The 14073-nt window shown below is 46.1% G+C and overlaps 2 protein-coding genes and 1 long non-coding RNA gene across 6 annotated transcripts in view; 2 read left to right on the plus strand and 1 right to left on the minus strand.

The window, feature by feature from the left end:
* Window positions 1-186: 186 nt before the first annotated feature.
* rnf141 (ring finger protein 141) lies at window positions 187-3827 on the plus strand. Its single transcript, XM_088416560.1, has 6 exons — window positions 187-291; window positions 1038-1230; window positions 1726-1834; window positions 1895-2094; window positions 2397-2504; window positions 2609-3827. The coding sequence occupies exons 2-6, from the start codon at window positions 1100-1102 to the stop codon at window positions 2748-2750; spliced, it is 690 nt and encodes a 229-aa protein (XP_088272686.1). The 5' UTR covers window positions 187-291; window positions 1038-1099; the 3' UTR covers window positions 2751-3827.
* ampd3b (adenosine monophosphate deaminase 3b) lies at window positions 3401-13749 on the minus strand. Of its 3 annotated transcripts, none has more exons than XM_088416557.1 (16): window positions 13686-13749; window positions 12743-12806; window positions 9224-9446; window positions 8983-9157; window positions 8693-8858; window positions 7912-8131; window positions 7681-7810; window positions 7397-7591; window positions 7199-7330; window positions 6756-6919; window positions 6559-6685; window positions 6317-6480; window positions 6075-6195; window positions 5251-5340; window positions 5059-5169; window positions 3401-4219 (listed from the first exon to the last, which is right to left on the minus strand). In XM_088416557.1, the coding sequence occupies exons 2-16, from the start codon at window positions 12798-12800 to the stop codon at window positions 4040-4042; spliced, it is 2256 nt and encodes a 751-aa protein (XP_088272683.1). In that variant the 5' UTR covers window positions 12801-12806; window positions 13686-13749; the 3' UTR covers window positions 3401-4039. The 3 variants fall into 3 exon arrangements, with proteins under 3 accessions (XP_088272683.1, XP_088272682.1, XP_088272684.1); XM_088416556.1 differs by having other exon boundaries at window positions 5251-5424; XM_088416558.1 differs by lacking the exons at window positions 9224-9446; window positions 12743-12806; window positions 13686-13749 and having other exon boundaries at window positions 5251-5424; window positions 8951-9054.
* LOC148422958 (uncharacterized) overlaps window positions 6336-14073 on the plus strand; it is a 24547-nt gene continuing 16809 nt past the window's right edge. For both annotated transcript variants that reach the window (XR_015865842.1, XR_015865841.1), the window contains exons 1-3: window positions 6336-7249; window positions 7399-7519; window positions 13016-13076. This is a non-coding gene — a long non-coding RNA (uncharacterized LOC148422958). The remainder of the gene's footprint in view (window positions 7250-7398; window positions 7520-13015; window positions 13077-14073) is intronic.

Consider the following 14073-nt stretch of genomic DNA (forward strand, 5'->3'; position numbering starts at 1 on the left):
ACGTTTGATATGTATGTTAGTATAATGAAACTATATGCATAATTACAATGAACGCTTTCTTCCACCAGTCGTATAAAATGTAAGATTTCGGAGTATAATAGCTTGCGCCCAGTTTGTGGTCATCCTGATTGGGTGAGATCAGGAGAGACGGAAGAAAAGGCCAATCAGTTTACCGTGAGGGTTATCCTTGTTTTGACGTCATCAATATGCGACAGATTGATATCAACAACCAAAACAGGAGCTTCCCGTGGCCAACTTTGCTCATTAGTCACCGGAAGCGTTGATATTAAGGTGAGTTATTTTCATCTCTCTCACGTCATAACTGAACGCGTAATTTTTCTTTTCCCGAAAACATTATTTGCATAGCAATGGGGAAAGTAAGGCTTTCGTCTTCTGTTCGAGCCGTGTTTTTGTCGGTGACGCCAACAAAAAAAGACTATTTTTGAAATGCTAGTAACTTGAATTGAATTGACTTGAGTTGCAACGATGCCATGACGCTTCCGATTTTGGCACGTGATCCGTACGAATATTTCTCGATTTGTGTTGCGCCGACTGGACATGTCGTCATGATGTTTAACGTAAACCAAAACTGACGTTCCCTCTTGAAAACAAACTGATCGCAATCAGTTTAATATCGTTTCACTTTCGTTTTACACTAACATAAAAATGCACGTTTTAATTCAAGAGAGGGGCAATATTATCAATTAAACTATTATTATTATTATCAATTACCTGTTACCTCATTTCAATTGAGTAAATGTGATGAGATTTTTTAAATGTGTACTCATATTAGATGGATAATTAAGGGTCTCATGAAATAATATTTTCTCATTACCAAGCAGGGAAATGTAAAGAATATTGCTTGTAATCTGTGACCTTATTTTAATTGAATAAATGTGTAGGGGTTTTTTGTTTGTTTGTTTTTCAGTCAATAACTGACAGGTTCCACGGGGGGAAAAAAATCAAAATCGGCCAGTTCATGATAGTCAACCAGAAATAACTGGTCATAATAATATCTGATTAACAATGTCTTCCAGTGCCTGCAGAAGTGAATGCCCGTGGCGCTGTTGCATTAGAGTCACTTGCTGCCGCCTCTGGGATGGGCCAGCAGATCTCGGGTCAGGCGGCGCGTCTCCCTGAGAAGTTGCTCAAACACGTCGGCGTGGTGCGGGACAGCGGCTACCTTACCTACGAGGAGTTTTTGGCCAGGGTGGCTGAGCTCAATGACTTGTAAGCGCAATTGTATAAACAGAATTCATTTTCTATATCAAGTATGGATGCGACAAGATCTTGTAGGACGAGGTCTCGCGAGATTACGGCTACACGAGAGTTCACACGGCATGGGATTTAGTCATTGAGGGAGGGCCACCAGTGCAATGGACTATTTAGGAGACAGTAAAACAGGTTGTGAGATGACATCACACAGGAAGCACTTCGCATGAACCCAAACTAAACTTAAGTAAACCTACATGCTCAGAATAATAATTATTGCTCCTGTGGACTTCTAAATGATTCCTAAATCACTGGAAACGTGCAATTTAAACATCCTAAAAAGGTCTCTCTCGCTGTGGACTCGTCACCAACAGACTAGCACCATCTCAAGGCAAACAAGTGGTCTGCATTCATATTGTCAAATGCTACAATTTTGTTGGAATTCGTGTCCCGTCTCGCCCCCGGTCATAAAAAAAAAAGTCGCGAGAGTGTTGACGCGGGTGCTGTGCGCAGGACCGCTAAGCTAGCCGCGGGGCAGCACAAGCACCTGCTGTTTGAGGTCCAGCCGGGCTCGGACGCCGGCGCCCTGTGGAAGGTGGCCGTCAGGATCGTCTGCACCAAGGTGAGGGCGGCCGAGCGTTCGGCGCGCTTCCCGTGGGGTCACGGCGCGACTCGGCCGCAGATCAACAAGAGCAGCGGCGCGGTGGAGGCCTCGCGCATCATGAACCTGTACCAGTTCATCCAGCTGTACCGGGACATGACCAGCCAGGCCGTGGACGTGCTGGCGGCCGAGGGCGGCGCCGCCGCCGCCGCGAGCGCCGAGGCGCCGCCCGCGCCGCCTCTGGCCCCCGACGCCTGTCAGGCCAGCATGTGGATGGGCAGGTAGGTAGCCACAAAATTGCCTAAGGACTTTATTCAAATATTGTTTTCATTTTAGATTTGACTGTATTTTTTTTCGCTTTTGTAGTATTAAACACATGAATATGTGCGATATATTTGACTTGTTTTCAAATGTTTGCTTTGTTTATTTTGTCACTTCCTTTAAAATGTAGTCATTTCCCCGTAATTTCATTTTTCAAGCCTAACCTTTTTTTAATGTCGTGAAATCATTTGTAATCGAAAATCTATCTTCATTTTATGGTTTGTGAAATTGCGGGAATGACTTGTTGCCCCTCCCCCCGCAGGGTGAAAGAATTGACGGACGAGGAGGAGTGCTGCATCTGCATGGACGGCAAGGCCGACCTGATCCTGCCGTGCGCTCACAGCTTCTGCCAGCGGTGCATCGACAAATGGTGAGCTAGGCGGCGAGGACGCGCGCCGGACGCTAACGGCGAGGACGCGCGCCGGACGCTAACGGCGAGGACGCGCGCCGGACGCTAACGGCGCGTCCGCGCAGGAGCCGCAACTGCCCCATGTGCCGGCTGCAGGTGAGCGCCGCCAACGAGTCGTGGGTCATGTCCGACTTCCCCACCGAAAACGACATGGCGGGCTACGTCCTCAACCTGGCCGACGAGGCGGGCTACCCGCATCGGCCTTGACGCCGCAAGTAAAACCGAACGCCGCGCCACACGCCGCTGACACCTTGTCTTGCCAGTTTATCTCATGGCTTTCCCTTTCGGGACTCCATTTGAGTTAAGAGTGCGCTCGAGCGATGTGGAGGAAAAAAAAAAAAAGAACGTGCTTAGTTACTGTCATGAAAACTCGCAAGAAGCTGCTGTGGGCCACCGCTGACATACGGGCCCTCACACAAAGACTTAGCGGCCGGCCTGACTCACGAGGCCGCGCCCCTAAAAGGCACACATCCAACACACAAAAAGGATGCGCGTCTGATTTTGTACACTGCGACGCATTTTTTTCTTTGTCATTAAAAAGGTTTAAAAAATAGGCGGTGTAGCTGGAACGTGTGATTATCAATAGGAAAGAAATAAGAACGATCTCGTGAAAAATGAATGACCTTTACTTTGAAGTTTTATGTGGAATCTGCACATGAAGTACTGTACTTTTGTTGCTGAGCCTTTATTCATTCATAACTGTCAACGTCAGTCATTTATCTGAACCCTTTTCAACTTTCCTAATCACTTGAATATAGTAGATACTGTACATTAGCAGCCTATATTGCTGCAACTATCCCAATTAGGAAATGTATATGTGTGGATTTCTTGCTTTATTGCGTTATAAATACAATATAAAGGATTGTAAATGTTTATTTTTACCCAATTTCATGCTGACCGCCGTGACATTTGCACTACACACACACACACATATATATATATATATATATATATAAATTTCAAATAACATTTAGTTCTGTAAGTGTAGATACATGAATTGGCCAATAGGTGGCCTCTTAATCTCGAGGAATGATAGAAAAGCTTGCGATGCACTTTGATTCATAGAGAAGTATAATAAAGAGATTGATCTTCAGAGTTATATCCTTTTAATTCTGTTAATGTGAGGCAATGTACTTTTAAAAGTCATTTATGTAAAACTTCTGATGTGACGTGTCGTAAGATAACGCTTTGACCATATGTTGGGTTTTAATGGGTCTTAATATGGCTGGATTGAGGTGAAAACATACGTGGCGTTATCTTTAATAAAGGCGCAATTTTGCACTAGTTTGGGGTTGGATTTTTTCATTGAAATCAGGCACTTTGGCGACCTTAATGTTGTCGTGTGGTGATTTATGAACGAATACAAAGAAAAAAATTAATTGAACAAATGACTGAAGTAGCTAATAAAAAAAGTGAAACAAAGCTTCTGTAAAAAATGTCACCAAGCCACCTCCATGGAAAGACGGATTCAAACAAAAAGGTGCAAATGTTGACCGTCATTCAGCGAGCGGCGGAAGCGCCGCCTCGGCTTTGACGGCGTCCACTAGAAAGCTGAGTTCGTTGCAGAGTGTCTCGTGGCGGTACGCCATGCGGATCTGCGCCACGTTTGTGCGGCCGATGTCGTTGCCCTCGGGGCCGTCCTGCAGGTAGTTGGAGCCCAGGAAGTGTTTCTTCTCCTGGAAGTCAAAAGGAGGCCGCGGTAGTTTGGATCGGCTTCTACGTAGCATAAAAAGCGCCGCTGACTTTCATGGTTTCGGTGACCGAACCCTGGCACAAAAGTCGGGGGGCTTTCTTCTGGATGGACAGACGGATGGATGCATGGATATGACTTATAACTGGATCATGGATGGATGTGTATAATTAATAACTTGATGGATGGTGGGATGGATATGACTAATAACTGGATCGTGGGTAGATGGAGATGACTAATTGCTGCATGGATGGATGAACGGGCAGCATGAACTAATAACTGGATGGATGGATATGACTAGGAACTGGATGATGGATGGATGGGTATGATTAATAACTTGATGGATGGTCGGATAGATGTGACTAATAACTGGATCGTGGGTGGATGGATATGAAATTACTGCATGGATGGACGGACGGCTAGAACTAACAAATGGATGGATGGATATGAATAATAACTGGATGATGGTTGGATAGATATGACTATTAACTGATCATGGGCGGATGGATATGACTAATTGCTGCATGGACGGACAGATGGATGTATAGACCTAATAACTGGATGAAAGGTACATATTTGAAATTTGGTAGCAGTCAAAACAACGTCTCAAGCAAGAGGTAATCTTTCAAAGACCACGGAAAATGGACCCCAAAACGTCAGGTCCAGCAACATCAGAAACTATAATCTCCAAGGCAGGTTTGGAATCAACCAAGGAACCACGAGGAAAATAGTAGACTCTCCAGATCTTCTTGAACCTTTTTTCCGCGGGTTTGGATATAATAATCTAAGGTTATCCCAAATTCCCGGGGATGTTTTTCTGCTCACCTGGTGGGACAGTCCGCTTTGCAGCACGCTGTTTCTGGCGATCTCGCACAAGTCGCAGGTGCTGAGTTTCCAGAGCTGCGCCGCGATGGCGTACTCCTCCATCAGCGCTTCCTGTCAACGTTTGGACTGCGTTTCAGTCGCGTCCCGGTCCCCCCTCCGCCGACCGCCTCCGGATCCGCCCCGGCTTCTGACCTTGGTGTAGTGAAACTGCATGGGGTCGTCGGTGGACAGCGACACGCACAGGCCCTTCTGGAGAAACTCCCGCAGCGGGTTTTTGGAGTACTGCAAGAACAGGCTGTTGTTGCTCAGTGGTGACATGGCGATGGGGACCTGGGCTAAGTAGTACAGGTACTGCAGCACGGGACTCTGGTGGACGGGAGAGGTACCGCATAAGGACCGGCTCGCCAAAATCAAGGAATCCAAGAAGTCTGGCCGAGAAGACATGAGCGCCTCTATCATGGCCGCTTGAGTCTTTTATGCCGAGTGCAAGGTCTCTAAAAGAAGGTCTGAAAGCATGTAGTGCAAGGTCCTCAAAACCTGGTTTTAGGTAGGTGAGAGTTCCTCATACTTCATTTTAGCTGTCAGGTTCAATTTGCAAATTTACTTGAGAGCGCTAGCTATACCGTGGTCAGGAGTCTGTTGTTTTCAGTCCAAGGTCTCACGTAAGGTTTTTTTTTTTTCTAAATTCCAAAACAGGGACATAAATTATGTAGTAGTAGTCTTGTGAGTCTTAGTTTTGAGTCTTAGAACATATCCTAAAATCCAAGCGTAGTATAGTTGAGAAGAACCTACAGTACTTTGTGATCAGGAGGTCTCAAATGTGTTAATCCTGCAGAATATTATTGGCCCAAGACCTTCTATCCAAAAACGACATTGAGGTTTCCCTTGAGTCTGCGCTTAACCCCATTGATGCTCCAGGTAGCGGTCTTCTGAGAAGTCTTTTCTCTTAGCTGTCTTCACAAGCTTTTGTCTTGAGAAGTTTACAGAGAGTAAGAAAAAAAACCTCTTGGCCTCACCTTCTTCAGGTTGAGGCCGTGGGAGATGTTGTCGGCCGTCAGGAAGGCGGACACCAAGTGAGTGATGGAGCCGGCTTCGCCACAGTGGGGACGGAACTGGAAGGTGTTCAACCCGCGTTCCCTTTGGTGGTAAAATCAAAATGTGACGAATCTGTAGACCAACTGAGTGATTCCAAATACAAGCCCTAAGTCTATCCATCAGGCCTTCCCCCATTTCTACCCAACGACAGGACAGAACTCACTTTCGCAGGTTGTTGAGCACCATGATGTTGGCGTACATGTAGAAGAGGTAGTAGGTATACGGCGGGTTATCGTCCGCCGTCCACGACTCGGGCTTCGGACTTTTATAGGAGAACAGATGGTCACTGTGTTTGGACTCGTCGTCCACGCTGTCGAATCCCGTCACCTGCGGAGCCAGATGAAGATCCGATGAAGAGCCACGTCACGGGAGAAATAAACATTCGCCGGCTTGTATGGTATTTACGTATTTTAGAAAAACGTGAAGCGCCGGATGCTTTTGCGGGTTGACCGTGGCCTCAAAGATGGGGATGAAGATGTTCTCCAGCATCTTGGCGAAGTTGGCTATCAACTTCTTCGACCTGAAAATGTCGCTGCGAGAAAGAGTAGCCTCATATGGACGCGCATCCGGAGATGTCGTTTGGACCTAGCTGGACCACTCACTAGATCCGAGGGACCTGGATCATCCATCTCATGTTGGGAGAATGGACTTTGTGCTGAATGAACCAGGCGGCGAGGCCCTCCCATTCGCCGGCGGAGCGTCCGTAAATCGACAGGCGGGGCTCGGCGTGTTGGTACTTGCTCTCCTCCAGGTCCTTGGCCACTTCCTGGAATATTTTTTGGTAAGTTCATCGTTTAACATCTGTTTGTTTATATTAAAGTCTCTAACTCTTTGATAAATGCTGTTGTTTGACCTTCTAGTACAAGGTGGTCTTCAGTTTATGATGATTGCTATATATCTTTGACCTGCAAAGAAGTTTCACGGCGGTATTATGACTTGACTTGATGTCGGTTAGGTCGCCACCATAGAAACGGAACGCAAAGCCGAACCCTCCTGTTGGAACGGAAACGGAGGTCCAGACCACTTTGGATAAAAGTTGACCCACCTTGATGAGCCGCGCAAAGTACTCCCCCTCGATGTAGTTGTCGGACTTCAGGTAAATCTCTCGCAGTTCGCTGGCTCCAACCGGGTTGTACTTGGAGTTGAATTTGTCAAAACGATGAAATGTTTGTCTCCCCTGCGAGGATGAAAGATATCCAATTTACATCGGCCGCGTTGAGCGTTTTGCCGCGTTTGTCCTTACAGCATGCACGTCCAGCGAATCCACGGTGAGGTCGTAGGGGTCCATGTGGAGGCTTTTGAAGACCTGCTCCAGGGTATACCTCTGACCGCCCTTCTCCAAGACCGCGCGGCTTTTCTCTGTCTGGTACGTGGTCTTGATAAACTTCAGCAGGTGCTTCTGGTTCATGCAGGCGGCGGCGTGTATGTGCGTGTCCACCTTTTTGCGTCAATGAGCAAGCCGGTTTTAGTGTGCCGAGTGCCGGAATGTAGCTCGGATCAGGGTTAGTCCGTGAAACGTCCACCGACCTTTCTGACGTTGTAGAAGTCTCTGTGCGGGACGCTCTTCAGCTCCTTTAGCTCCGCCATCTCGTTCAGCATTTCGTGAAGGTAAAATTTAGAGGACAAAAAGTTCAGTCTCCTGTGGCAGTATGTCTTCCTGCAATACATTGGAGTCGGCTTCAACAAGATATTCAGACTGCAGAAAAGAAGCTCGAGAAGACATCGAATTCAGCCTTTTTTTTTTGTCGTTGACCTTACGTGGGGCCATCAGCGATCATGGCAAGGACGTGGCTCAGGTCTATAGCAAAGGTCTCCAAGTCCGGGTAAGGGAGCGTGCGAGGCTGCTGCTGCTTTAGGGCCTCCGCGTTGTTGTAAACATGAACGATGCCGTCCTTCATCTGCAGCACGTACTCCAAGTTCTCGGGGATGCCCTCCGTGGAGTACGGATCCTCATCCTCACGGGGGAACGGCCAGATGTCTACAGTCCAGAGAAGGAGCAGTAAAAATATGCGAATCAGGGTCAGTCATCCTAGAACGTTTAATAAACAACACACAAGGAAGGAAGACAGGAGACTTTAGATTATTTTTGCTCGCGCGAACAGACAGAGATGTGTTCACAATGACATTTTCCTACCGCCCTGGAACACATCCCGCCGAGTCCTATTATTATTGATCTGAGTAGCCCTTAGTTACAAAGGTCGCCACCCTAAAGGTTCAGGGGCGGACATGGCGGCAACGCGACAACCATCGCTCGATAGTGGTGTGTGTGTGCGCGCTATCAGTTCTCAGTTCATACAATTGCTGCTTTCCTTTTTCAAGAACATAACGGCCATCCGTAGACCGTTCTGTTCCGTAGTCAGGTCACGATGCCTCCTTTCATCTTGCTTGCTTCTGTCACAGACGGCTTTCTCTTTCAAGTTTATACCGATGAATAAATATGGGATAATTTATGTACCGTACATTTATCCTATCAATGCGACTAGGAGGATTTCGCTGTACATAATCCCAAGATAAGGGTAAAAAAACAACATTTTCCCACCCGGCAAGACCTCGTCTTCCACTCGCCACTTTTCTCCCTCCGTGCTTCGGAGGAAGCGGGCCACGGTCCTAGGATAACGGTGGTAAGCCAGTCGGGAGTACTTTTCCCTGATGAACAAAGCTCTCAGGAGGCTCTTGGCCGCCTGTTCATAATCCTCGACGGTGACCTGGAAGAACCGCATGATTTTTGCATCACATTGGGGAATCTAAAAAAGGCTCTGGCCTTTGCCAGCCTGTAACAGCTGCAGAAGGACGTCACCATGAAGGTCGTTGGCTACGCCAGACGTTTACCCCGGCGCAGTAGTCGCCGCTGATCGTCACCCTCTGGAAGTCGGGGAAGCTCTCTGAAAAAACCGGCTCGGGCGTGCTCGGAGAGAGCACGGGCGAATGGGCCAGTAGGTTCCAGTCGGCGGCGGGAATCTGCAGGGACAGCGACTGGGAACGCTTCATCATGAAGTTCTTCTTCCTAGCGACACATGGAAGAAGGCGTAAGAGAGAAGCCGGCCGCCCGCCATCAGTGGTGTCCTCGTACCGTTTGACCGTCTCCTTGGACTGCTGCTCGGCCAGCTCTTTCTGGAGGTTGCGCTCCCGGTCCTCCCGTAGACCGATCGGGCAGTCTTCGGGCACGGCGAACAGGGCCATGGCGTCCTTGGTGTCCTCCTCCTTCAAGGCCGAGGCATAGACCTTTTCGGCCAGCAGACGCACCTTCTCGTCCACCTCGCTCATGGACATTTTTGGGAAGAGCCGCGGCATCTCTGCGAACGTTTCGGGGAGTATGCTTTCATTTCCTTGAAAAGAAAACTGTGGAACTAGTCGCTATCCAATAATACGGATACAATCAGGAAGATTTAACAAGGAACAAGGATCTATTGCTCACTCGGCAAATTGAAGCTCATTCCGGGTCTCGTGAACTCAGGGTCAATCACAATTATCGGCCTGCTCCCAAAACAATGGCTGTTTGGGTCTTCCTCTCACCTCTATCAGGTGGCCTCAAAACTGTGGCTTGCTTTTGAAACTTACTGTACCTCCTGTTAGATATTTGGTGACATACAACATATTATAAGGATTTATATTATAAGCTTTTTGACCCCCCCATTTTTCTATATTTCTTTACTTAGTGGAGATTTCCCAATGAACACCATTTGTGTAGTTTCTTAAAAGTCTCTAAAATCTTGCAAAGATGCAGTAGAAATCTGGTGTCCACCGGTGTAGAAATAACTACGCTTGTCATGTGAAGTCCAGCCAGCAGTGGATGGCATCTCCTACTTGAGGACAAGATATGTTTTGAAATCCAACTCCGGTAAATATGTCCTGTCAAGACTTGGGTGTCGCTGGCCTTTGTGTACTCCACAAGTTCCGCACGTGGTAAACAAACAGGGCCAGTGAACCCTCCTTGGGACCTTGCTCTAACAAATGCAACGTAGGGAACTTCCTGTTTTGGTCTTATGGTGGTACAGCGCAATTTCCCGCTACCGTCTTTTGGTATTTTCAAGTAACGAGAAGTGACTCTCCAGTTTTTATGCCGATTGTTGACTAGGTTTTAAAATACTGCTGCTGGTCTTCTGGGTCTGGCACCTTCAATCAATAGCCTATTTCAAAAGTGTTTTCATATATAAGGCACAGCACATTATGAAGTGCATAGAATAGAAGCTACAGCCGTGACTGTGTTATGCAACCGCTAGATGGAGCTGCGCCAAAGGCAACATCAGTAAGACAATCAGAGAGGGCAAACAAACATTATAAATAGACAATCAGAAATGATGAATAAAGATGATTTGTGGAAAGTACTATCTTAAGAAGAGGGAAAAAAAATCACTAACTGGCTGCCATATTTTCTGCACTATTAGGCGCATCGGATTATAAGAAGCACCTTCAATGAATGGCCTATTTTAAAAGTGTTTTTTATATTTAGGGAGAACTGCATTATCAGGTGCATAGAATAGAAGCTACAGCAGTGGCTGGGCCTGCGTAATGCATCCACTCGATGGACCCTAACCTAACGGCAGAGTTAGCTCAAGAGACCCGGACTGCGGTCCGTCATTCAGCCGTGGCAAAACACGAAACTTTATCTTGACACGTGCCGCCACGCTGGCTGCCACGCTGGCCGCCACCCTGGCGCTCTGCCCGTCAGGATCCGCAGGCGTCCGTCGGCGGCTCCTGTGTGCCTGCCGCCAAAGCAACAGCTGAGCAATCCCTCGCTCGACCTTGACCTACAACTCTGGAAACGCGAAACCTGACCCACTGACATACAGCCCATGTATTTGAAAAAGCTGGCTTGTGAATGTTATTCTCTAAAATGAATCGACTATTTCTTCATTGCCTGCTGAAAATGCGACTCGGAGTGAAAAGAGCCTTCTTTGATTATTACCTCGTTTAAAAATTGCTCGCGTTTTACCCTCTTTCTAACATCGAAACAAACCTTCCCAAATAACATCTGGAAATCGATATTAGCTAATATTGTATATACTGTATTAGCTAATGATGCTAAGGCTGCTGAAAAATGCTTGATTTTACCGATATTGCATTTTGGTCTGTTGTCAGTGATTAGCAGCGGTGCCAACGTTAGCGGCTAGCAACCTAGCAAGATGCTAGCGGCATCAGCAGCATCCAGCTAGCCTATATAGACTGACGAAAGCCATCCAATGATTTTGAATAGACTCAACAGTTTAATTGACGTAAATGTCTTGAGTTGACGCAGTTGCCTGTTCCTACTGATCACTTTTTAACATTGGATGCGTTTATGGTTATATATACGTAAATTACTGAGTTGACATCGTTGCTGTTCCTACTGATCATTTTTCAACACTGCTGGTGTTTTAAAACCTCCCGGTTTTAAATGACTCAGTTGCTGTTCCTACTGATCACATTTTATCACTAGTGGTGTTTAAGGTAGATAAATTATGATACTGATTCTAATGGATAACTTCAATTGATAACGGTTAAATTCAGTTGTTGGTTTCTTCCATTCCCGGTCAAAAGTTTGGAGCTTTGTTTCCTACCTTCTGCGCTGGTTTGGGCCATGTTTTCTGCTTCTCCTGCTTCAAGGCTCATGTGCTTATCTCTGAGCACTTGCGGAAATGTCCAGCTGGCTTCCTGGAGCTGACGGCTTCTGGACTGCTCGCTATCTTTCTCCTCCCTGGACTTTGAGGCCAGGCTGTTTACGGGTTCCTGGGGCGGGCGGAGTGTCCATCCCCACGTCTCTATTTTAGGACGTTGCGGGCGTCATGGCAACAGGGGGCGGCTAAATCAGGTAGCGATGTCACAACCGGGGCCAAGGCCGAGGAGGCTCCCGCCTGACTGACGAAACTATGACGACATCCGAATTGCGCTCCTTCTGGTCTATGCGCTATGGCCGCCGGGGGCGGTACAACACATGGCTTCGTATAAGCCCGCTACTATAAGTACTATATCCATTTATCGTTGCTGTCATTTGTTTGTTTATTTACAAACGTCGTCAACATTCAGTCACGCTAAGAGCGACTTTTGAAAGACGTTTTTTCCACTTCTTTTCTCCAGTAAGTATTAGGTCTTCTGTCTACTTGTGCTGCTGCCCCGTTTTTGTTCAAAAATAATACATGCCAGTAATATTATGTCTTTTGTGTACATGTGTTGCTCACCATTTTTGCTTGAAAATAATATATGCCGCTAAATATTATGTCTTCTGTCAACATGTGTTGTAGAGCCATTTGTGTTCAGGAATAATATATGCCAGTAAATATTATGTCTTCTGTCTACATGTGTTGCTGCACCATTTGTGTGCAAATATCCTCTCCTAAAAGTTAATAATGTGCATGACAACTCAAGTAACGACATAACGACGTTTTTGGCTACACGCTGTTAACGGCGACTACACAGCATAGACAATGTGACGTCCGCAATCAAATTGTAACAACTGCTCATATTTCTTTTCCTTTTTGCAATCACAACAAGGCGATTACACTCACTTATAGTTTGAGTGTTAGCCACCTCGTAAACTGTGCGTCGACGGACAACAACGTTATAAAAAGACACCGTGGACAGCCTGCAGGGTGAATGGATAATAGGCACTGACCTCTCCCAAGGCAAGGTGTGGATTGCTGCTTGTAAAGGGTTGCTTCCCTTCTCCTCATTGTGACCTGGGAAGATCACCCAAAAACATTGGATTATAATTTCATACGCACCTTGTTTTAAACATAATGCTTTATTTCTTGATGCGACTTAAAAAAAGGACTTAAGTTTGAAAACTCTCCGCTCTCAACCCGGGCTAAACTCAGCTCATCGCTGACAAAATGTTCGAAATAGCAAGAATGCCATACTTCCTTGACACCGATTCCTCTTTTGACAGGACTTTGGCGACGTTTTTCAACAAGAGGGCATTTCCAAAAGAGCACAGAAACTGCGACTAGGTGAGTTTTTCTGCAAACTTCTGGTAGGTCCCTCAGAAAAAAAAATGCAATCGTGAATTTGTAAAGAGTAAATACACATGAGGTTAAATAGTGTTCTTTTATGAGAAATGTGTGCAGAGCCCAAATCGGAGTTTGTCAAGAGCAAAAAGTCCCTCAAAACGCCCCGTCATTAGCGGGAGGCTATCTATAGAACTTTGCGTTGACTTTCCTTTAAAGGGCAAATTTTGACTGACGAGTCCTTGAGGAAATGTCTGCTTTTCCCTTGCTGATAGCAGAATGTCAACTTTGATGCCTTTTGGCCCAGCATGAGGTCTCGTGGACACCGCTCACTAAATCATTAGAACACTTGTTCATAATCAAGTCAACAGACCTTTATTTACTAGCCCTAATATTTTAATTACCGATATAACATCACGTTTACTTAAGCGATTGCATTCGAAACCCCGACGTATTGCCGCAAAATGGACGTATCAATGTGTAGGGAAGCATACTATAAATGTTGAAGAATCAGCAAATTGCAGAGAAAAGCATCTGTCCTAAGCGAGTAGTAAATAAATAAATATATACAGTGTAAATATATAAATGAGAAATTTGCATCCGAATACTTACTTAATGTGCGGAAATCTCCAAGAGAGCCTTAAAGTGCGCTTCAAGTCCTCATAGAGGAAGCCCAGCAGGAAGCTGCTTTCTACATCATTAGATGAAGTCTCACGAGGCCACGCCCCCTTGCTTTCCTTTGGGCCGCACCGCATGAATTTGGTTTTATACATTGTGTAAATCCAGCTAAGTACCATCAGCCAATGGAAAATCGTTTTTTTTTTTCTTTCAGAAAGGTATCCCTCTAAGTGCAAAGCAATTTGGAATGGGGACAAACAAAAAAAAAGACTTGAAATACATATGGAGTGGCGTCCCTAGGCGTATTTTATAGAGCAACTTTAATCACTAATGCTAGCAACGGTCACAATTTAACAGTCTAATATATATATATATATATATA

The sequence above is a fragment of the Hippichthys cyanospilos genome, chromosome 6 (genome assembly GCF_059441005.1).
Source record: "Hippichthys cyanospilos isolate Australia breed blue-spotted pipefish chromosome 6, RoL_Hcya_1.0, whole genome shotgun sequence".
NCBI classification, from domain to species: Eukaryota; Metazoa; Chordata; class Actinopteri; order Syngnathiformes; family Syngnathidae; genus Hippichthys; species Hippichthys cyanospilos.